General features: G+C 50.3%; 1 protein-coding gene across 7 annotated transcripts in view; it reads right to left on the reverse strand.

Moving 5' to 3' along the window:
- Positions 1-23,517, reverse strand: part of LOC118399689 (neurofascin-like) — a 183,155-nt gene that overhangs the window by 71,306 nt on the left and 88,332 nt on the right. For 6 of the 7 annotated variants that reach the window (XM_052473750.1, XM_052473749.1, XM_052473752.1 and 3 more), the window contains exons 3-7: positions 22,589-22,606; positions 16,543-16,648; positions 5,244-5,440; positions 4,601-4,723; positions 2,897-3,067 (exon numbers count right to left, since the gene is read on the reverse strand). In XM_052473750.1, the coding sequence (XP_052329710.1) occupies positions 2,897-3,067; positions 4,601-4,723; positions 5,244-5,440; positions 16,543-16,648; positions 22,589-22,606 (615 nt within the window). The remainder of the gene's footprint in view (positions 1-2,896; positions 3,068-4,600; positions 4,724-5,243; positions 5,441-16,542; positions 16,649-22,588; positions 22,607-23,517) is intronic. The other variant, XM_052473751.1, reaches the window with a different exon arrangement.

Here is a 23,517-nt window from a genome sequence, read left to right on the forward strand (position 1 = left end):
ACAGTTTGTGTGATGCTGTCTTTACATGCACTGAAACCTCAAAAAGTGTTTTCACAACACTATCTTAAAAACACACATTTTCAGGTGGAAGAACCACTTTGGGTTTTTCAGAGTACTCCATTTCTGTTTTAAAACACATTCTGAGTATTAAAACACTTTCATTGGGTTTACAGTCAAACACCCACCAAACACAAGAGCTCAGCTTTAAGTGAACTACTTTTCATAGTTTCATTACACAATCAGGGTGTTTTCAGACTTTCTATTTTAACAGTGTGACCCAACGCCCTATTGAGACACTTTATGTTGGTGTTACCTTCATTTTGGCTGTTACTTGTATGCACGCCATCACTGTGACAAGTAGCTATGGTGACATTATAGCCATGGCAACGTGCAGCCATGGCAAAGTGTAGCCAATAGCCATCCTTGATCGATATCCTCCCATGGTGCACTGAGACCTGACAAGAAAACTAGGCCTGGCCCCCAGGGACAAGCTTACTACCACGTGTGCACGCGCATGTACATGTGTGTAAGAGATACTCATTATGACAGGTGGTATCCATCTCCTATGCTCGCTCTCTGTGTGTGAACACGCATGTGTGTACATTTGCATCTGCATGCTTATAATAATGAATGAATGAACAATGAATCATCAACACAAATGCTCTTATTTGCATGCATAATTTAGAATAATCCCTGTTTACTCAGCCTATCTCTTACATGACCTTCCCATAGGGGTTTAGTTGGGGGCTGTCCCCATTCTGTCCATATGAGAGTCCCCTCACAGGCCATCACTCTCAGGCCTACTCCCCAAGGCCAGGCGCAGTAAGAACATATGCTACTGGTTCCCCCTCTGGTTATGGGCTGACTGTGGAATGGACTTGGGTTTTAAGGGCTTTATGATACACAGGAGGAGAGGAGAAGCTTTACTCTGTACAATCCTCCAAGTGATGGTGTGTGTGTGTGTGTGTGTGTGTGTGTGTGTGTGTGTGTGTGTGTGTGTGTGTGTGTGTGTGTGTGTGTGTGTGTGTGTGTGTGTGTGTGTGTGTGTGTGTGTGTGTGTGTGTGTGTGTGTGTGTGTCTGTGTCTGTGTGTGTGTGTGTGTGTGTGTGTGTGTGACTGTGGGGGAGGGCCAATGGGGAGAGACCAAGGGGGATGTATTTTAGGAAGAGAAGCCCTTTCTAACCCCCTCTTAGACTGCTACAGTGCCCCAGGGAGATTTCCCAAAGCTCTACTGTCAGATCTGACTTAGTTTGGAGAGGCTCTAAGTCTTAGGGCATGACATTGGTTGAGTTAAGGGACAACCTCAATTGGCCTATTGTCAGAGTTACTGCATATGCAATGAGTCAGCTTCTGAGAGAGAAGGATATGCAAGGATAAAGGACCTTATGGGCAATCAACCCCATGTTATATTTTGCCTGTGAGAGGTATTGGTTAGGGTGAGTGTCATCAGGGTGTGTAAATAATAAAACATGCTACACTTGAATTCAATTCAGTTTAGCTGGCTGGTTAGCAGGCCAAAGTTAAGGTTTATGTGCTTGCTATTGAAGGACTATATCAGTCTGGAAATAATGTTAATAGTATTGAAAGAAAAGCCCTTGAGCGGACAGATTAGCAGGCTAGGCTATGATGCTAGCTGTGTTAGCTAGCTGTGTTGTTAACAGATCCATTGCACTGAGAAGTTAGCATTAGCAGGCTAGGCTACGTGGCTAGCTGTTTAGGATGATGACCGGGTACTGCTGGGGGTGAAGAGTGGGGGGTAACTGGAAGTGTGTGTGTCTGGACTGACCACCATATGGGTCAGTGGAGTTGACAGAGGAAGTGTCGTTATACGGCATGCAGAACACACACACACACACACACACACACACACACACACACACACACACACACACACACACACACACACACACACACACACACACACACACACACACACACACACACACACACACACACACACACACGGCTGTAAGGATGAAAACACACGCACAGAGACACTCCTGTACATACACATTCATATGCACATAATGTAAATAAAATGCACTTTCAACAAACATTTTTACAGAGGGGTTGATTTCCAGTTCCAAGGAGCTAGCTGTAAGAATGGATGGGCACTGAGCACCGAGCAGCTTCTCCCCTGCGTCAGAAATGAGGACTGAGCACTTTCTCCCCTGCGTCAGGAATGAGCACTGAGCACCGAGCAGCTTCTCCCCTGCGTCAGAAATGAGCACTGAGCACCTTCTCCCCTGCGTCAGGAATGAGCACTGAGCACCGAGCAGCTTCTCCCCTGCGTCAGAAATGAGCACTGAGCACCTTCTCCCCTGCGTCAGAAATGAGCACTGAGCAATGATCAGCTTCTCCCCTGCGTCAGAAATGAGCACTGAGCAGCTTTCTCCCCTGTGTCAGAAATTAACACTGAGCAGCTTCTCCCCTGTGTCAGAAATTAGCACTGAGCAGCTTTCTCCCCTGCGTCAGAAAAAGACAAATGTCAACTTCTTACAGACAGATGGGCACTGTGGAGAATTCCTCTGTCAGGAACAATTGTGGCAGAGCTGGAGGAGCGAACACAGCCACAACAGCACACACAGGAACAAAGGAGAAAGTCCTGGTAAAATAACATCCTGTACATGTCATGGCCTAGGCCACCACTAGAGGGAGACATCTCATATTTCATGTGAGGCATACAGGTTGACCATACAATAGATGATCCTATTCATACACAGCGATAGAACATGACTACATTCAAAGACTTTTGGTGGGTGTAGGGATACGTGTGTGTGTGTGTGTGTGTGTGTGTGTGTGTGTGTGTGTGTGTGTGTGTGTGTGTGTGTGTGTGTGTGTGTGTGTGTGTGTGTGTGTGTGTGTGTGTGTGTGTGTGTGTGTGTAGCCTACTTACTGGCCTGCACTTTGAGTGTGAAGGGGTTCTTCTGCTGGATGGTGTGTGTGAAGAGGAAGCGGGCGTTGCAGCTGTAGTCTGTGTGCGAGTCTTTAGCCAGAACATTAGAGAAATACAGATCTCCATTCAGACCCATGGACACACGCCTATCTTGGGTTATAGACATCATGGCTGTGGAGGGAGAAGGACAGAGGGAGAGAGGGAGGATTGGAGTGAGGGAAAGGAGAGAGAGAGAGAATGGAGGCGGTAGAGAAAGAGGAAGGAGGGAGGGAGAGATGAGAGAAGGAGAGGTAATGATGGGGGAGGAAAGAGAGGGAGAGAAAGAGGTAAATATGGGGGAGAATGAAGGGAGAGCGAGTGAGTGAGAAAGATCTTAAATCATTTAGACTGTATGCTTCATAATGGACCATAACATGATCTAATTTCAGAGGCATCCACAAGACTGGCCAAGTGGATTAGCCTACATCTCATGTGACTTGAAAAACAGAGTCAGTCCCAACCAGATAGATAAAGATCAAATAGACGTTATCCTTTAAACTCTAACTGTAGTCTGGTCTCATTGGCTTAAACTCCTAACTAGACTGGACCTGAGCTGAGTGTATGTAATGTGTAACAGAGTACCAGCAGTGTTAGGACACAGCGGTAGCCAGTGGGGCCAGCTATAGACAATATATCCTAACTAGGATTCTATATCTATGGTGCCAGCGAGGTCAGCTCTAGTGTTGTCATCCTCTGTGATGATGTAGCACTGGGACTGGGACTTGTCACTCTGGGGCTCTGTGTTAATGTTAACTCCTAACACACACAGATGCTCCCGACAGATGATCACACACTCTGTAACTAAGACGAGTGATAGGGCCAATCTGGTTGTCTTGACGGTGCCGTGGTCCAATCATGCCCCAGCCGGTGGTCAAATGTAGTGGTGGTGTGTAACTGTGACTGGGCAATGTGCCATAATGCTATGATATACTTGATGTATTATGTTCATAGTGGCCCCATGGCTATAATTAGCTTGGCTAATAAAGATTTAGTGAAGTGAGAGTAGTGAAGTACAGTCCAGAGAGTATAGCGACACCATTAGCTGTGAAGGACTACTTCAGTCTGGGCTCGTAAAATGGCTTCTGCCTGCTCTTGGGTTCTGGCCTCAGCTCTTTACCCAGCAGTCAGATAATCACACACACACACACACGCACACGCACACGCACACACACACACACACACACACGCACACGCACACGCACACGCACACGCACACGCACACGCACACGCACACGCACACACACACACACACACACACACACACACACACACACACACACACACACACACACACACACACACAGAATTACAGTGGGTCAGCAGTAACACACACCACTAGAGAAGAGGATAGCGAGATAGAAAGGAGGGAGAGAGAGAGAGTGAACGAGTGATCAAGCGAGAGAAAGAGAGAGAAAGAAAGTGAGGATATCTTGAGAGTGAGAGGTTTGAAACACTTCCAGACAGAAGAGAGAGAGAGAGAGGGGAGAGAGAGAGCAGGAGAGAGAGAGGGAGAGAGAGAAAAGAAAGCAATAGCATTAAATAGCAAGTGACAGAAGAGCTGAGAGGTCACCTAAGAGGACAAACGACTGGGATAAAGAGGGACAGAAGGACACAGAGGGAGAGGGGGACAGACATAGAGAGAGACAGAGAGAGAGCTTGACTCACCGCTGTTCATCCAGAAGGTGTGTGGAGGGGGCAGGCCTGGAGGAGGGTTACAGGCCAAGACCAGGGAAGAACCCTCACCCACTACTACTGGCTCCAACACCTCCTTGGGCCACAGAGGGGACTCTGACAGAGGGAGGGAGAGAGGTATGCAGATGACATGAGATCAAAGGAGGATGCTGAGGGGAGACGGCTCATAATAATGGACTGAACGGAGTAAATGGAATGGCATCAAACACCTGGGAACCATGTGTTTGATGTATTTGATACCATTCCACTGTTTACGCACCAGTCATTACCACGAGCCCATCCTCTCCGATTAAGGTGCAACCAACCTCCCGTGTATGAGATACTTATTACAAGTCATATTCACTTTATAACATTTCAGAATATAGACTACTGATTTTTGTGTCTATGTCTATATGTGTGTGTGTGTGTGTGTGTGTGTGTGTGTGTGTGTGTGTGTGTGTGTGTGTGTGTGTGTGTGTGTGTGTGTGTGTGTGTGTGGGGGTGGGGGGTGTCAGAGGGAAAGGGGGATACCTAGTCAGTTGTACAACTGAATGCCTTCAACTGAAATGTGTCTTCTGCATTTAATCCACGGGAGTGTGTGTGTGTGTGTGTGGATGTGAATTAACAGACTCCTCACTGGACACTCGTAGTAGGATCTTGTTGGTCAGCGCCGTTCCAAAGTCATTAGAGGCGAAACACTGGTATTCCCCCTCATAGTCCTCTGGCCTCCCTCCGCTCCGGAAGCTAATCTCCAGCGTTCCCGAGCGCTTCCGCATCGTCACCCGTGGATCCTTCCACACGTTGAAGAACTTCCCGTTCCGTCGCCATGAGAACCTGAGTCACCATGGAAACAAAAAGAACATAACAGAACAGGGTCAGAACTACTGCAGAGATAGCTTGCAAAGTAATGTCATACTTTCCAGGTCCATACCCAAACAGTTCGAACTTCTAATTTTAAAAATGAATCTCTCCAGAAATAAGTCTCTGACTGTTGCCGCCTGCCACCGACCCCCCTCAGCTCCCAGCTGTGCCCTGGACACCATTTGTGAATTGATCGCCCCCCATCTAGCTTCAGAGTTTGTTCTGTTAGGTGACCTAAACTGGGATATGCTTAACACCCCGGCAGTTGTACAATCTAAGCTAGATGCCCTCAATCTCACACAAATCATCAAGGAACCTACCAGGTACAACCCTAAATCTGTAAACATGGGCACCCTCATAGACATTATCCTGACCAACTGGCCCTCCAAATACACCTCCACTGTCTTCAATCAGGATCTCAGAGATCACTGCCTCATTGCCTGTATCCGCTACAGGTCAGCGGTCAAACGACCAACCCTCATCACTGTCAAACGCTCCCTAAAAGCAGGCCTTTCTAATCGACCCGGCCCGGGTATCCTGGAAGGATATTGACCTCATCCCGTCAGTAGAGGATGCCTGGTCATTCTTTAAAAGTAACTTCCCCACCATCTTATATAAGCATGCTCCGTTCAAAAAATGCAGAACTAAGAACAGATATAGCCCTTGGTTCATTCCAGACCTGACTGCCCTCGACCAGCAAAAAAACATCCTGTGGCGGACTGCAATAGCATCGAACAGTCTCCGCGATATGCAACTGTTCAGGGAAGTCAGGAACCAATACACGAAGTCAGTCAGGAAGGCAAATGCCAGCTTTTTCAAGCAAACATTTGCATCCTGCAGCTCTAATTCCCAAAAGTTCTGGGAGACTGTAAAGTCCATGGAGAACAAGAGCACCTCCTCCCAGCTGCCCACTGCATTGAGGCTAGGTAACACGGTCACCACCGATAAATCCATGATAATCGAAAACTTAAACAAGCATTTCTCAACGGCTGGCCATGCCTTCCTCCTGGCTACTCCAACCTCGGCCAACAGCCCCCCCGCAGCTACTTGCTCAAGCCTCCCCAGTTTGTCCTTTACCCAAATCCAGATAGAGATGTTCTGAAAGAGCTGCAAAACCTGGACCCATACAAGTCAGCTGGGCTTGACAATCTGGACCCTCTATTTCTGAAACTATCCGCCGCCATTGTCGCAACCCCTATTACCAGCCTGTTCAACCTCTCTTTCGTATCGTCTGAGATCCCCAAGGATTGAAAAGCTGCAGCGGGGGAGACATCCTGGACCCAAACTGTTACAGACCTATATCCATCCTGCCCTGCCTATCTAAGGTCGTCGAAAGCCAAGTCAACAAACAGATCACTGACCATCTCGAATCCCACCATACCTTCTCACATTTACATTTAAGTCATTTAGCAGACGCTCTTATCCAGAGCGACTTACAAATTGGTGCATTCACCTTATGACATCCAGTGGAACAGCCACTTTACAATAGTGCATCTAAATCTTTTAAGTGCAATCTGGTTTCCGAGCCGGTCACGGGTGCACCTCAGCCACGCTCAATGTACTAAACGATATCATAACCGCAATCGATAAAAGACAGTACTGTGCAGCCGTCTTCATCGACCTAGCCAAAGCTTTCGACTCTGTCAATCATCATATTCTTATCGGCAGACTCAGTATCCTCGGTTTTTCTAATGACTGCCTTGCCTGGTTCACCAACTACTTTGCAGACAGAGTTCAGTGTGTCAAATCAGAGGGCATGTTGTCCGGTCCTCTGGCAGTCTCTATGGGGGTGCCACAGGGTTCAATTCTCGGGCCGACTCTTTTCTCTGTATATATCAATGATGTTGCTCTTGATGCAGGCGATTCCCTGATCCACCTCTACGCAGACGACACCATTCTGTATACTTCTGGCCCTTCCTTTGACACTGTGCTATCTAACCTCCAAACGAGCTTCAATGCCATACAACACTCCTTCCGTGGCCTCCAACTGCTCTTAAACGCTAGTAAAACCAAATGCATGCTTTTCAACCGTTCGCTGCCTGCACCCGCACGCCCGACTAGCATCACCACCCTGGATGGTTCCGACCTAGAATACGTGGACATCTTTAAGAACCTAGGTGTCTGGCTAGACTGTAAACTCTCCTTCCAGACTCATATCAAACATCTCCAATCTAAAATCAAATCGAGAGTCGGCTTTCTATTTCGCAACAAAGCCTCCTTCACTCACGCCGCCAAACTTACCCTAGTAAAACTGACTATCCTACCGATCCTCGACTTTGGCGATGTCATCTAGAAAATAGCTTCCAATACTCTACTCAGCAAACTGGATGCAGTTTATCACAGTGCCATCTGTTTTGTTACTAAAGCACCTTATAAAAAGCACTGTTTGAGAAGATTCTCCAATTAGAAATGCTTTTACGGCCAGGAGAAAAGGCTTAATTTGTGTCGGTGCAACCACACAAAATGTTATTTTTTTTCAGAAGCTCTTTTGATTGGTTAACCAATGATGACAGCATGTGGTTGCATAACTGCTAGGGCTGCTATTTTGGAAGGGGATTATAGAGCATGCTTACCGTCATATTTACATAAACTGTATAGTAGAGGAAAAGACTGAAGGAGGAGATTAGGGGAGAGGAGAGGTGAAGAGTGGAGAGGAGGGGAGGAGGAGGACAGGAGAGAAGAGGAGAGATTAGGGGAGAGGAGAGGGGAGGGGAGGACAGAATAGAGGAGGAGAGGTGAAGAGTGGAGAGGAGGGGAGGGGAGGAGGAGGACAGGATAGAAGAGGAGAGGTGAAGAGTGGAGAGGAGGGGAGGAGGAGGACAGGATAGAAGGAAAGGTGAAGTGTGGAGAGGAGGGGGGGGGAGGAGGAGAACATAATAGAAGAGGAGAGATTAGGGGAGAGTAGAGGTAAAGAGTGGAGAGGAGGGGAGGGGAGGTGGAGGACAGGATAGAAGAGGAGATTAGGGGAGAGGAGAGGTGAAGAGTGGAGAGGAGGACAGGATAGAAGAGGAGATTAGGGGAGAGGAGAGGTGAAGTGTGGAGAGGAGGGGAGGGGAGGTGGAGGACAGGATAGAAGAGGAGATTAGGGGAGAGGAGAGGTGAAGAGTGGAGAGGAGGAGGACAGGATAGAAGAGGACAGATTAGGGGAGAGTAGAGGTAAAGAGTGGAGAGGAGGACAGGATAGAAGAGGAGAGATTAGGGGAGAGGAGAGGGGAGGGGAGGACAGAATAGAGGAGGAGAGATGAAGAGTGGAGAGGAGGGGAGGGGAGGAGGAGGACAGGATAGAAGAGGAGATTAGGGGAGAATAGAGGTGAAGAGTGGAGAGGAGGGGAGGAGGACAGGATAGAAGAGGGGAGATGAGGGGAGAGTAGAGGTAAAGAGTGGAGAGGGGAGGGGAGGACAGGATAGAAGAGGAGAGATGAAGAGTGGAGAGGAGGGGAGGGGAGGAGGAGGACAGGATAGAAGAGGAGAGGGAGAATAGAGGTGAAGAGTGGAGAGGAGGGGAGGAGGACAGGATAGAAGAGGAGAGATTAGGGGAGAGTAGAGGTGAAGTGTGGAGAGGAGGGGAGGGGAGGAGGAGGAGGGGGAGGACAGGATAGAAGAGGACATTAGTGGAGAGGAGGGGAGGGGAGGGGAGGAGGACAGGATAGAAGAGGAGGAGAGGAGAGGGGAGGGGAGGACAGAATAGAGGAGGAGAGATTAGGGGAGAGTAGAGGTGAAGAGTGGAGACGAGGGGAGGAGGAGGAGGGGGAGGACAGGATAGAAGAGGAGATTAGTGGAGAGGAGAGGTGAAGAGTGGAGAGGAGGGGAGGGCAGAAGAGGAGGGGAGGAGAGAAGACAGCAGAGGAGAGCCCAGTCCCATATAGCTCTGTCTGTGGCAGACTATAGAACCAGGGCCGTAGGACCAGAGCTACATCAGGACAATGGCTCACACTCTATTTGAGGCTGTATGGAAGCCAACAGGACTGTGTGGGACTGAATGAGTGATTGATACCTCTTTGAATGATCCATGAGCATGAATAGTCAACTGCATTATTCTAACACAATTACTTTCCTGGGAAGGAAGAGGGGTGTGTGTGTGCACTGTGTGTATGAGCGGGCATGTGTTTGTGCATTGTGTGTGTATTTGTGTATGCGTGTTTGTGTGCATGTGTAGCAGTGTGTGTGTTGTGAGTGTGTGTAAACCTTCACTGTGTCTCAAAACAAACATAAAGCACCCCTGAATGAGATCACTGTGCTCAGCTGGTCAGAGCCACCTTACACAACCACAAGAGACTAAGGGTCTGTCTGTCTGCATGTCTGCCTTTCTCCCTGTCTGCCTGCCTGTCTGCCTGCGTGTGTCTATGTGTGTTAGTATGTGTAACCCTGCTCCTGTAAGTCTTTCTGGATAAGAGCGTCTGCTAAATTACTAAAATGTAAATGTGTGTGTGTGTGTGTGTGTGTGCATGTCTTGTCATGTATTATGTCATCTGCTGGAATGAGAGGAGATGAGGGGGAGTGATGGGAGAGGAGGCAGTAGATGGGAGAGGAGGGGGAGTGAGGGAAGAGGAGGGGGAGTGAGGGAAGAGGAGGCATTAGATGGGAAAGGAGGGGGAGTGAGGGAAGAGGAGGCAGTAGATGGGAGAGGAGGGGGAGTGATGGGAGAGGAGGCAGTAGATGGGAGAGGAGGGGGAGTGAGGGAAGAGGAGGGGGAGTGAGGGAAGAGGAGGGGGAGTGAGGGAAGAGGAGGCAGTAGATGGGAGAGGAGGAGGAGTGAGGGAAGAGGAGGGGGAGTGAGGGAAGAGGAGGGGGAGTGAGGGAAGAGGAGGGGGAGTGTGGGAAGAGGAGGAGGAGTGAGGGAAGAGGAGGAGGAGTGATGGGAGAGGAGGCAGTAGATGGGAGAGGAGGGGGAGTGATGGGAGAGGAGGCAGTAGATGGGAGAGGAGGGGGAGTGAGGGAAGAGGAGGGGGAGTGAGGGAAGAGGAAGAGGAGTGAGGGAAGAAGAGGCAGTAGATGGGAGAGGAGGGGGAGTGAGGGAAGAGAAGGCAGTAGATGGGAGAGGAGGGGGAGTGAGGGAAGAGGAGGGGGAGTGAGGGAAGAGGAGGCAGTAGATGGGAAAGGAGGGGGATTGAGGGAAGAGGAGGGGGAGTGAGAGAAGAGGAGGCAGTAGATGGGAAAGGAGGGGGATTGAGGGAAGAGGAGGGGGAGTGAGGGAAGAGGAGGCAGTAGATGGGAAAGGAGGGGGAGTGAGGGAAGAGGAGGCAGTAGATGTGAGGGGAGAGGAGGGGGAGTGAGGGAAGAGGAGGCGGAGTGAGGGAAGAGGAGGCAGTAGATGTGAGGGGAGAGGAGGGGGAGTGAGGGAAGAGGAGGCGGAGTGAGGGAAGAGGAGGCAGTAGATGGGAAAGGAGGAAGGGGTGAGGGAAGAAGAGGCAGTGAATGTGAGGGGAGAGGAAGGAGAGTGAGGGAAGAGGGGGCAGTAGATGTGAGGGGAGAGGAGGGGGAGTGAGGGAAGAGGAGGGGAGTGAGGGGAGAGGAGGGGGAGTAAAAGAAGAGGAGGGGGTTGTGGGGACAGGACGGGAGTGAGGGAGAGAGGAGGGGTTGTGCGGAGAGGATGGGAGTGAGGGGAGAGGAGGGGTTGTGGGGAGAGGACGGGAATGAGGGGAGAGGCGGGTAAGTGAGAGAGAGAGGAGGGGGAGTGTGGGAAGAGGGGGCAGTAGATGGGAAAGGAGGGGGAGTGAGGGAAGAGGAGGCAGTAGATGGGAAAAGAGGGGGAGTGAAGGAAGAGGAGGAGGAGTGAGGGAAGAGGAGGGGGAGTGAGGGAAGAGGAGGCAGTAGATGGGAAAAGAGGGGGAGTGAAGGAAGAGGAGGAGGAGTGAAGGAAGAGGAGGAGGAGTGAGGGAAGAGGAGGGGGAGTGAGGGAAGAGGAGGAAGTAGATGGGAAAGGAGGGGGAGTGAAGGAAGAGGAGGAGGAGTGAGGGAAGAGGAGGGGGAGTGAGGGAAGAGGAGGCAGTAGATGGGAAAAGAGGGGGAGTGAAGGAAGAGGAGGAGGAGTGAAGGAAGAGGAGGAGGAGTGAGGGAAGAGGAGGGGGAGTGAGGGAAGAGGAGGAAGTAGATGGGAAAGGAGGGGGAGTGAAGGAAGAGGAGGAGGAGTGAGGGAAGAGGAGGGGGAGTGAGGGAAGAGGAGGGGGAGTGAGGGAAGAGGAGGGGGAGTGAGGGAAGAGGAGGCAGTAGATGGGAAAGGAGGGGGAGTGAAGGAAGAGGAGGCAGTGAATGTGAGGGGAGAGGAGGGGGAGTGAGGGAAGAGGAGGGCGAGTGAGGGAAGAGGAGGCAGTAGATGGGAAAGGAGGGGGAGTGAAGGAAGAGGAGGCAGTGAATGTGAGGGGAGAGGAGGGGGAGTGAGGGAAGAGGAGGGCGAGTGAGGGAAGAGGAGGCAGTAGATGGGAAAGGAGGGGGAGTGAAGGAAGAGAAGGAGGAGTGAAGGAAGAGGAGGAGGGGTGAGGGAAGAGGAGGGGGAGTGAGGGAAGAGGAGGGGGAGTGAGGGAAGAGGAGGCAGTAGATGGGAAAGGAGGGGGAGTGAAGGAAGAGGAGGAGGAGTGAGGGAAGAGGAGGGGGAGTGAGGGAAGAGGAGGAGGAGTGAGGGAAGAGGAGGAGGAGTGAGGGAAGAGGAGGTGGAGTGAGGGAAGAGGAGGGGGAGTGAAGGAAGAGGAGGAGGAGTGAGGGAAGAGGAGGGGGAGTGAGGGAAGAGGAGGGGGAGTGAGGGAAGAGGAGGGGGAGTGAGGGAAGAGGAGGAGGAGTGAGGGAAGAGGAGGGGGGGGGAGGGAAGGGGGGGCAGGAGGTGTGAGGGGAGAGGAGGGGGAGTGAGGGAAGAGGAGGCAGTAGATGGGAAAGGAGGTCGGATTGAGGGAAGAGGGGCAGTGAATGTGAGGGGAGATGAGGGGGAGTGAGGGGGAGTGAGAGAGAGAGGAGGGGGTTGTGGGGACAGGACGGGAGTGAGGGAGAGAGGAGGGGGTTGTGGGGAGAGGATGGGAGTGAGGGGAGAGGAGGGGTTGTGGGGAGAGGACAGGAATGAGGGGAGAGGCGGGTAAGTGAGAGAGAGAGGAGGCGGTTGTGGGGAGAGCACGGGAATGAGGGAAGAGGACGGGGAACGAGAGAGAGAGAGGAGGCGGTTGTGGGGAGAGGACGGGAGTGAGGGGAGAGGAGGGTAAGTGAGAGAGGAGGCGGTTGTGGGGAGAGGAGGGGAGTGAGGGGAGAGGGGGAGGGTAAGGAGAGAGAGAGGAGGCGGTTGTGGGGAGAGCACGGGAATGAGGGAAGAGGAGGGGGAGTGAGAGAAGAGGAGGGGGAGTGAGGGAAGAGGAGGGGGAGTGAGGGAAGAGGAGGAGGAGTGAGGGAAGAGGAGGAGGAGGAGGAAGGGAGGGGAGTGAGGGAAGAGGAGGAGGAGTGAGGGAAGAGGAGGGGGAGTGAGGGAAGAGGAGGGGAGTGAGGGAAGAGGAGGAGGAGTGAGGAAGAGGAGGGGGAGTGAGGGAAGAGGAGGCAGTAGATGGGAAAGGAGGGGGAGTGAAGGAAGAGGAGGCAGGAATGTGAGGGGGAGGAGGGGAGTGAGGGAAGAGGAGGGTGAGTGAGGGAAGAGGAGGCAGTAGATGGGAAAGGAGGGGAGTGAAGGAAGAGAAGGAGGAGTGAAGGAAGAGGAGGAGGGGGTGAGGGAAGAGGAGGGGGAGTGAGGGAAGAGGAGGGGGAGTGAGGGAAGAGGAGGCAGTAGATGGGAAAGGAGGGGGAGTGAAGGAAGAGGAGGAGGAGTGAGGGAAGAGGAGGGGAGTGAGGGAAGAGGAGGAGGAGTGAGGGAAGAGGAGGAGGAGTGAGGAAGAGGAGGTGGAGTGAGGGAAGAGGAGGGGGAGTGAAGGAAGAGGAGGAGGAGTGAGGGAAGAGGGGGGAGTGAGGAAGAGGAGGAGGAGTGAGGGAAGAGGAGGGGGAGTGAGGGAAGAGGGGGCAGTAGATGTGAGGGGAGAGGAGGGGGAGTGAGGGAAGAGGAGGCAGTAGATGGGAAAGGAGGGGGAGTGAAGGAAGAGAAGGAGGAGTGAAGGAAGAGGAGGAGGGGTGAGGGAAGAGGAGGGGAGTGAGGGAAGAGGAGGGGGAGTGAGGGAAGAGGAGGCAGTAGATGGGAAAGGAGGGGAGTGAAGGAAGAGGAGGAGGAGTGAGGGAAGAGGAGGGGGAGTGAGGGAAGAGGAGGAGGAGTGAGGGAAGAGGAGGAGGAGTGAGGGAAGAGGAGGTGGAGTGAGGGAAGAGGAGGGGAGTGAAGGAAGAGGAGGAGGAGTGAGGGGAAGAGGAGGGAGTGAGGAAGAGGAGGAGGAGTGAGGGAAGAGGAGGGGATGTGAGGGAAGAGGGGGCAGTAGATGTGAGGGGAGAGGAGGGGAGTGAGGGAAGAGGAGGCAGTAGATGGGAAAGGAGGTCGGATTGAGGGAAGAGGGGGCAGTGAATGTGAGGGGAGATGAGGGGGAGTGAGGGGGAGTGAGAGAGAGGAGGGGGTTGTGGGGACAGGACGGGAGTGAGGGAGAGAGGAGGGGGTTGTGGGGAGAGGATGGGAGTGAGGGGAGAGGAGGGGGTTGTGGGGAGAGGACGGGAATGAGGGGAGAGGCGGGTAAGTGAGAGAGAGAGGAGGCGGTTGTGGGGAGAGCACGGGAATGAGGGAAGAGGACGGGGAATGAGAGAGAGAGAGGAGGCGGTTGTGGGGAGAGGACGGGAGTGAGGGGAGAGGAGGGTAAGTGAGAGAGGAGGCGGTTGTGGGGAGAGGAGGGGAGTGAGGGGAGAGGAGGGTAAGTGAGAGAGAGAGGAGGCGGTTGTGGGGAGAGCACGGGAATGAGGGAAGAGGAGGGGGAGTGAGAGAGAGAGAGGAGGCAGTTGTGGGGAGAGGACGGGAGTGAGGGGAGAGGAGGGTAAGTGAGAGAGAGAGGAGGCAGTAGAGGATGGGGTAGAGGGAACAGGCTGGCATATCAAGTTTTTAGGAACGGCAGGTAGCCTAGCAGTTATGGGCATTTTTTTTTTTTTTTTAACCTTTATTTAACCAGGCAAGTCAGTTAAGAACATATTCTTATTTTCAATGACGGCCTGGGTTAACTGCCTGTTCAGGGGCAGAACGACAGATTTGTACCTTGTCAGCTCGGGGGTTTGAACTCGCAACCTTCCGGTTACTAGTCCAACGCTCTAACCACTAGGCTACGCTGCCGCCCTTTGCTGGCATTGGGCCAGCAAAGGTCGCTAATTCGAATCCCCCCCCCCCTGCACCTCTCAGATTCAGAGGGGTTGAGTTAAATGCAGAAGAGACATTTCAGTTGAAAGCATTCAGTGCAACTGGCTAGGTATCCCCTTTCCCAAGGTGGAAGGAGGGGCGGGGTGTCATGTGGGTTCAGTGGGATAGCAGGGTAGCCTAGTGGTTAGAGCTTTGGACTATCAATATTTGCAATATCAAATCCCCGAGCTGACAAGGTACAAAATCTGTCGTTCTGCCCCTGAACAGCCAGTTAACCCACTGTTCCTAGGCCGTCATTGAAAATAAGAATTTGTTCTTAACTGACTTGCCTAGTAAAATAAAGGTAAAACAAAAAAAATAATAATCATATTGTAATGTCAGAAGAGCTGGCTGGCTGTCATGGGGTGGCTGGATGGCTGTCATGGGGTGGTTGTCATGAGGTGGCTGTCATGGGGTGGCTGGGTGGTTGTCATGAGGTGGCTGTCATGGGGTGGCTGGATGGCTGTCATGGAGTGGTTGTCATGAGGTGGCTGTCATGGGGTGGCTGGATGGCTGTCATGGGGTGGTTGTCATGAGGTGGCTGTCATGGGGTGGCTGGATGGCTGTCATGGGGTGGTTGTCATGAGGTGGCTGTCATGAGGTGGCTGTTATGGGGTGGCTGGATGGCTGTCATGGGGTGGCTGGTGGCTGTCATGGGGTGGTTGTCATGGGGTAGCTGTTATGAGGTGGCTGTTATGGGGTGGCTGGATGGCTGTCATGGGGTGGCTGGTGGCTGTCATGGGGTGGTTGTCATGGGGTAGCTGTTATTGGGTGGATGTCATGGGGTAGCTGGGTGGATGTCATGGGGTGGCTGGAATGCTGTCATGGGGTGGCTGGAATGCTGTCATGGGGTGGCTGGATGGTTTGGAAGTGAGGAATAGAAGTGGGGGTGGATTTAGGGGGTTAGGGAAAAGTGTGCCAATGAGTATTGGGTAGTGTTTTGGTGGGGTGCTGACAAGGTTCAGGTAGGGATTGGAATGGGGTCCAGGTGGAGGGTAGGGGGGTGAAATGGTGTGCAGGATGGCAGAGTTGGCCTATTCATGCTCACAATAATGACTGCCACCCTGTATAACTTTCACAGTCAGTCAGAGGAAGAGAGAGAGAGCAAGTGACAATGCAGGGTGACAGTAGGAAAGGGGGAGTTAAAGAGGGAGACAACAGGGAGACGACAGGGAGACGACAGGGAGACGACAGGGAGACGACAGGGAGATAGGTCTGAAGGGAAACAAGAAAAAAAGGAGAGAGCTGGAGAGTAAATATGAGAGAAAAGGAGGAGGGATAACAAGTGGAGACCCAGCTTCAGTGGGGTTAAAGGGAGGGATAACAAGTGGAGACCCAGCTTCAGTGGGGTTAAAGGGAGGGATAACAAGTGGAGACCCAGCTTCAGTGGGGTTAAAGGGAGGGATAACAAGTGGAGACCCAGCTTCAGTGGGGTTAAAGGGAGGGATAACAAGTGGAGACCCAGCTTCAGTGGGGTTAAAGGGAGGGATAACAAGTGGAGACCCAGCTTCAGTGGGGTTAAAGGGAGGGATAACAAGTGGAGACCCAGCTTCAGTGGGGTTAAAGGGAGGGATAACAAGTGGAGACCCAGCTTCAGTGGGGTTAAAGGGAGGGATAGAACAACGGAGTCAGAAAGGATGCAGGATGAAGAGAGAACGAAACAAACACAAACAAAAAGACAATAGAATAATCAGAGAGAGAGAGAGAGAGAAAGTGGGTGAGAGGGTGTGAGAAATTAGAGACAAGCTGAGTGGAGGAGGGAGGTGACAGATGAGGGAAGGACAGAGAGAGGGATGGGTATTTGTGTGTAACTCACGTTGGCACGGGGTTCCCCTTGGCCTCACATTCAATGATGATGTTATCTCTGGGATCAACAATGTAGTCCTTCAATGACTGTTTCATTATGGTGGGAGGCTGCTTCACTAGAGAGAGAGAGAAAGGAGAGACAAAGGAGAGAAAGAATGCAAACAGAGATAAAGAAAAGGAGATAGAGAGAGCAAGATTCAGCAATAATGTCCGAGGAGGTGTGGTATATGGCCAACATATGCACAATGCAGAGTGCCTGGATACAGCCATTAGCCTTGGTATATTTGCCATATACCACAAACCCCCGAGGTGGGTTATTGCTATTATAAACTGGTTACCAACATAATTAGAACAGTAAAAGTACCCGTGGTACATGTATACGTCTGATATATCACGGCTTTCAGCCAATCACCAGACACCACACAACCCCACAGCGCAGACGCAGACGCACGCGCACACACACACACACACACACACACACACACACACACACACACACACACACACACACACACACACACACACACACACACACACACACACACACACACACACACACACACACACACACACACACACACACACACACACACACCAGCCATATCCAGGAGAAGTGAGGAGGAGAGGATTGGGTTATGATGTTGATACGGTGTATTCTCCCCTCCCTCTGGCCTTAACACAGCTGTGCTCACTCTGATTTAATTGCCCACTTAAGCCAGATGATTCCCCACTGTTTCTCTGCCCTGGTCCACTTCTAGATCACTGAGCACCGGGCACTCATTCCGCTCTGTACTGTCACCACACATCTACCAGACCCAGCCTCGACTGTCAGGCCCAGCCTCGACTGTCAGACAAAGCCTCGACTGTCAGACCCAGCCTCGACGATCAGACCCAGCCTCGACTGTCAGACCCAGCCTCGACTGTCAGACCCAGCCTCGACTGTCAGACCCAGCCTCGACTGTCAGACAAAGCCTCGACTGTCAGACCCAGCCTCGACGATCAGACCCAGCCTCGACTGTCAGACCCAGCCTCGACTGTCAGACCCAGCCTCGACTGTCAGACCCAGCCTCGACTGTCAGACCCAGCCTCGAATATCAGACCCAGCCTCGACTGTCAGGCCCAGCCTCGACTGTCAGGCCCAGCCTCGACTGTCAGACACAGCCTCGACTGTCAGACACAGCCTCGACTGTCAGGCCCAGCCTCGACTGTCAGGCCCAGCCTCGACTGTCAGGCCCAGCCTCGACTGTCAGACACAGCCTCGACTGTCAGGCCCAGACTCGACTGTCAGGCCCAGACTCGACTGTCAGGCCCAGACTCGACTGTCAGACACAGCCTCGACTGTCAGGCCCAGACTCGACTGTCAGGCCCAGCCTCGATTGTCAGACACAGCCTCGACTGTCAGACACAGCCTCGACTGTCAGACACAGCCTCGACTGTCAGACACAGCCTCGACTGTCAGACGCAGCAGAGTCTATTTGTAGTGTATTTTAGGTTTAAAAAAGCTTCTGAAGTTAGTAATTTTCACTTTGAAATGTCATACTTGATTTTCCCTTTTAGAAAATGTATCAACCCCTACAAAAATGTCCATTAATTTTTATCCACATAATAATTCACATTACTGTTGCTGCAGGATTATTTTTCCGCTGTAGCAAACTGGCTCAAATTGAGATCCTAAATCTGTACACTGACACTACACACTATCAAGCCCAGCCTCAAAGAAAATTGCTTGCCTCCCCTCCCATTGTAGAAAATAGCCCCAGTTGAAAGAGATACTTCCTTGCCATGATGTACCAACATGGGAGAGAGGAACAACCGGTGAGTGTGTGTGTGTGTGTGTGTCATAAATCTTCTCCAGAGTAACCACAGTTTTAAAGAGAATAGCCCAAGTCCTATTGGAAGTCCCCTTGTCAAGATAGAAAGCTTTCCGTTAGAGAGAAAGAGGGAATTCCATCGCCCATTACTATTCTGTTTGTCCTCAGTTTGGGGATGCCGCCGGTTACCCAACTGTTCTTATGCACTACTGTAAACCACTAGGTAACAGGCGGAGTCATCCATCCATTTGTGTTTCTATGGCAACCATACAAACACAGAGATAGTTCATGTAAATTGCTTCGGATTGGAAAATAAAACCTGCTCCTAGTAGGGCTGTGGCATGACATTTTGTCAACCGGTTATTGTCAAGCAAATAACTGCTGGTCTCACGGTAATTGACCGTTAATTAACATAAATACATTTAGCATTTCCTGGCTTCCACACACAGCCTACTGTCACGCCCTGACCTTAGAGATCCTTTTTATGTCTCTATTTTGGTTTGGTCAGGGCGTGAGTTGGGGTGGGCATTCTATGTTTTGTGTTTCTATGATTTTCTATTTCTATGTTTTGGTCGGGTATGTTTCTCAATCAGGGACAGCTGTCTATCGTTGTCTCAGATTGAGAACCATACTTAGGTGCCCTTTTTCCCACCTGTATTTGTGGGAAGTTGACTTTTGTTTATGGCACATGACCTGGAGCTTCACGGTTTGTTTTGTATGGTTTATTGTTTTTGGTCGGCGTCATTCTTAAATAAAGTCAAATGTACGCTCACCACGCTGCACCTTGGTCCTCATCCGTCAACAGCCGTGACAGAACTTCCCACCACCAAAGGACCAAGCAGCGTGGTAAGAAGGAGGACTGGACATGGGAGGACATTTTAAATGGCAAGGGATCCTGGACGTGGGAGGAGATCCTAGCCGGGGAGGATCGCCTGCCCTGGGAGCAGGTAGAAGCAGAGAGGAAGGCGAAGGCAGCAGCTAAAGCAGAACGGCAGCGTTATGAGGGAACACGGCTGGCAAGGAAGCCCGAGAGGAAGCCCAATTATTTTTTAGGGGGCACACGGGGAGTGTGGCTGAGTCAGGTTGGAGACCTGAGCCAACTCCCCGTGCTTACCGTGGCGAGCATGTGACTGGTCAGGCCCCGTGCTATGGGGTGATGTCGAGGCTGAGCATTCACATGCCGGTGTGCGCGGTGCCAGCGTCCCGCATTTGCCGGGTGGAAGCAGGCATCCAGCCAGAACAGGTGGTGCCAGCTCTGCGCTCGAGACTGCCAGTGCGCCTCCACGGCCCAGTGTATCCGGTGCCTGAGTGTCTCCCCAGCCTGATGAGTCCTGCGCCCAGTCCAGTCCCTACATAGTCGGCCTCCAGACCGGCCCCTCCAGAGTCGGCCTCCAGCCCGGCCCCTCCAGAGGCGACGGGCCTCCAGCCCGGAGCCTCCAGAGACGACGGCCTCCAGCCCGGCCCCTCCAGAGACGACGGCCTCCAGCCCGGCCCCTCCAGAGACGACGGCCTCCAGCCCGGCCCCTCCAGAGACGACTGCCTCCAGCCCGGCCCCTCCAGAGACGACGGCCTCCAGCCCGGAGCCTCCAGAGACGACGGCATCCAGCCCAGAGCCTCCAGAGATGACGGCCTCCAGCCCGGCCCCTCCAGAGACGACGGCCTCCAGTCCGGAGCCCGCTACGGGGTTCCCCAGTCCGAGGTCGGCGGCGAGGGTCCCCTCACCAAAGGTGCCACCAAAGTGGGGTGAGCCAGCGGTGGAGCGGGGTCTGCGTCCCGCACCTGAGCCGCCTCTGCGGGTAGATGCCCACCCAGACCCTCCCCTATAGTTTAGGTTTTGCTGCCGGGGTCCTCATCTTTGGGGGGTGGGGGGGGTACTGTCATGCCCCGACCTTTTTATGTCCTTTTTATGTCTCTATTTTGGTTTGGTCAGGGCATGAGTTGGGGTGGGCATTCTATGTTTTGTGTTTCTATGATTTTCTATGGTTTGGCCGGATATGGTTCTCAATCAGTGACAGCTGTCTATCGTTGTCTCTGATTGGGAACCATATTTAGGTACCCTTTTTCCCACCTGTGTTTGTGGGAAGTTGACTTTTGTTTATGGCACATGACCTGGAGCTTCACGGTTTGTTTTGTATGGTTTATTGTTTTTGGTCGGCGTCATTCTTAAATAAAGTCAAATGTACGCTCACCACGCTGCACCTTGGTCCTCATCTGTCAACAGCCGTGACACCTACAAGCCACTGATGCAGACCTTTGGAGAATCTACATTTTAAAAAAGTCTAATAAATCCATGTAATATAGCCTACACCTTCACAATAAATCCATTATTTATTTTAGACAGGTCTAATGGCTGTGGGTTACACTAGTTCATTTAGCAGACATGATTTGCTTAGAATTCCATGGCATTATTTTATAGTATGAAGAATACAATAGAACAAAGCTGAATAAAATAGGATATTTTCTCCAATATTGGAGGGAGTGCGCACATGCGGCTGGCTATTCTGTGTTGAGCTGAAACAGGTACTCCAAGAAACAGGTACTCCACTATGCTTAATTTTGAGTTATTAATGTAACTTTGGTTGTTCTACAAACGTTTGGCTATATGTTTTGATTTTTAGTACATTGTAAGGCTGTATGATGAGACTGATCATTTGAAAAAAGCTGCATGAAAAGCATGTTTTTTTGCACAGGCTGTAAACACAGATCAGAACGTTTAGCTTAAAATGTTGATCAACTATTTGGCAATTTCTTCACATAAGTGCAGCAATGTGCACACGGCAGTAGGCTATAAGTGTGTATGTTCCATTAGCAGGAAAACACCATTCTCAAAAGTGACCACAAATGTGATTTGCATTTTTTGTGCATTTTTATGGTGAAAATTATCTTCCTCAAACTTGAAACTCACGTGCTGTTTATGTATGTCAGTTAGGCTCTACACCCCTTGTGAAGAGGATTAATGTGCTTCAACTTTAGTTGTGATGCAAACCTTATAAAAACATATAGGCCAGGCTACATGAAGTGTGCGACTATGATTTGAAGAAGTTGCAAAAAAAAAACATGTGCACTGTTTGCTGGGCATCATTCACAAGTGATATTATAATATTGTCACCCATCACACGATTATCATGCACCTGTCTCGAAACAGGAGCAGCTGAAAATAGCAAATGGAGGATGTTTTTCCCCGTGGTTTATTTTCATGCCAGCCAGGTAGGCTATACTCCTGTTGTAAAGAGAAGCAATGTGCTTCATATTAGGCAAGTTGAGAAATAAATATACGTAGTAGCCCTAGTCTATAGAAAGCTGATGGGATCCCCTCTGTTTTCTCATGCAATTGCATAGCCTATAGAGATGTTGCACAATATCAGCTCATGGGCTCTCATGAAGTGTTTCATTAGATTGGAATACATTTACATTTAAAGTGACTTGTAAATAGATCACTAGTCACTTTAAACAATGCCACTCTATATAATGCCACTTTAATAATGTTTACATATCTTACATTACTCATATCATATGTATATGCTGTATTTTATACCATCTACTGCACCTTGCCTATGCCGCTCGGCCATCGCTCATCCATATATTTATATGTACATATTCTCATTCACCCCCCTTTAGATTTGTGTGTATTAGGTAGTTGTTGGGAATTGTTAGATTACTTGTTAGATATTACTGCACTGTTGGAACTAGAACCACAAGCATTTCGCTACACTCGCATTAACATCTGCTGACCATGTGTATGTGACCAATAAAATTTGATTTTATGTCAGAGTGCTGAGTGCTTCTAGAGTGCTGAGTACCCGGCAGTTAGCAAGTTTGGTAAGCTACTAATGACCATCGGCAGCATCAGAGCTTGGAGAAGCCTAATTACCGTGACTAAACGGTCATGTGGTTATTGACTGCCATCATGCCTCGTGACCGCCGGTGTGGCGGCAATACAGTCACCGCAACAGCCCTAGCTCCTAGTACTACACCATTATATCATTTACTGCTGTAAATGTGGATTCAAATGGGTATTTTCATCCCCCATAGAGACAATGTAGAAACATGATTGAGTATTACAGCAGACACAATACACTCTAAGAAGAAAAGGTGCTATTTAGAACCAATAAGTGTTCTTCCGTTGTCCCCATAGAACCCTTTGAATAACCATTTTTTTCCTAAGAGTGAAGACAACAGACACAACAGAAAATAGACACAGTAGACACAATACAAAATATTACTGTGTTAATAAATAATACTTACAATCCTGCTGGATCTTTTCTGTTAGTCCAAAGAGAGTGAGTGAGAGAGAAGGGCAGAGATAGAGATGTTGCAGGTGTTGTTAGTGATATTAGAGTGTTCATTGCAACACAGGCCTATAGCTAGAGCATGTCTACAGCGTTAAACAATGTTACATACTGTAGTTACAGTTCTATTCTTACGGAGTAGGCATGTCATAAAATGTTATTCTACAAAACAAAGTTATTATACTGTTATATCCATGTTTTGTATGTAAAGTACATTTTGTTACTAGTGTAGCATAATACGTTTATTGACTACAATGACTGTGAATATGTCCTGAAACAATGAAAGTGAAACAATGAGATGTAAACGTACCTGTTGATGATTCCACAACGGGAAAAGGTTGATTTTAAAGGAGGGAGCAGTGGAGAGAGGGAAAGAGAGATATGATTTTCATCTGCTAGAATCAGCAAGTTAGTCATTTTCAAGAACAGTACAGATGACATAAAATACACATATATGTAATTATATTGTATTATATTCCACTGCATAAATAATCTATCCCAAAACAGTACATTTACATTTATAATATATTTCATATTGTCTTCATGTCACTCTTTAGCTACCCTGTAAATGGCCATGGCTGACATACTGTAATTGGCATTACAGTAGTGGTCCAATGATGTGTCTGATTGACAAGAGCACATTCCTCTCCGGACTTTCTGTCTTTATATGTACTAGTGTGTGTGTGTGTGTGTGTGTGTGTGTGTGTGTGTGTGTGTGTGTGTGTGTGTGTGTGTGTGTGTGTGTGTGTGTGTGTGTGTGTGTGTGTGTGTGTGTGTGTGTGTGTGTGTGTGTGTGTGTGTGTGTGTGTGTGTGTGTGTGTGTGTGTGTGTGTGTGTGAGTGTGTGTGAGTGTGTGAGTGTGTGTGCGTGTATGTGTGTGTGTGT

Source organism: Oncorhynchus keta, chromosome 21 (assembly GCF_023373465.1).
Source record: "Oncorhynchus keta strain PuntledgeMale-10-30-2019 chromosome 21, Oket_V2, whole genome shotgun sequence".
Taxonomy (NCBI): Eukaryota; Metazoa; Chordata; class Actinopteri; order Salmoniformes; family Salmonidae; genus Oncorhynchus; species Oncorhynchus keta.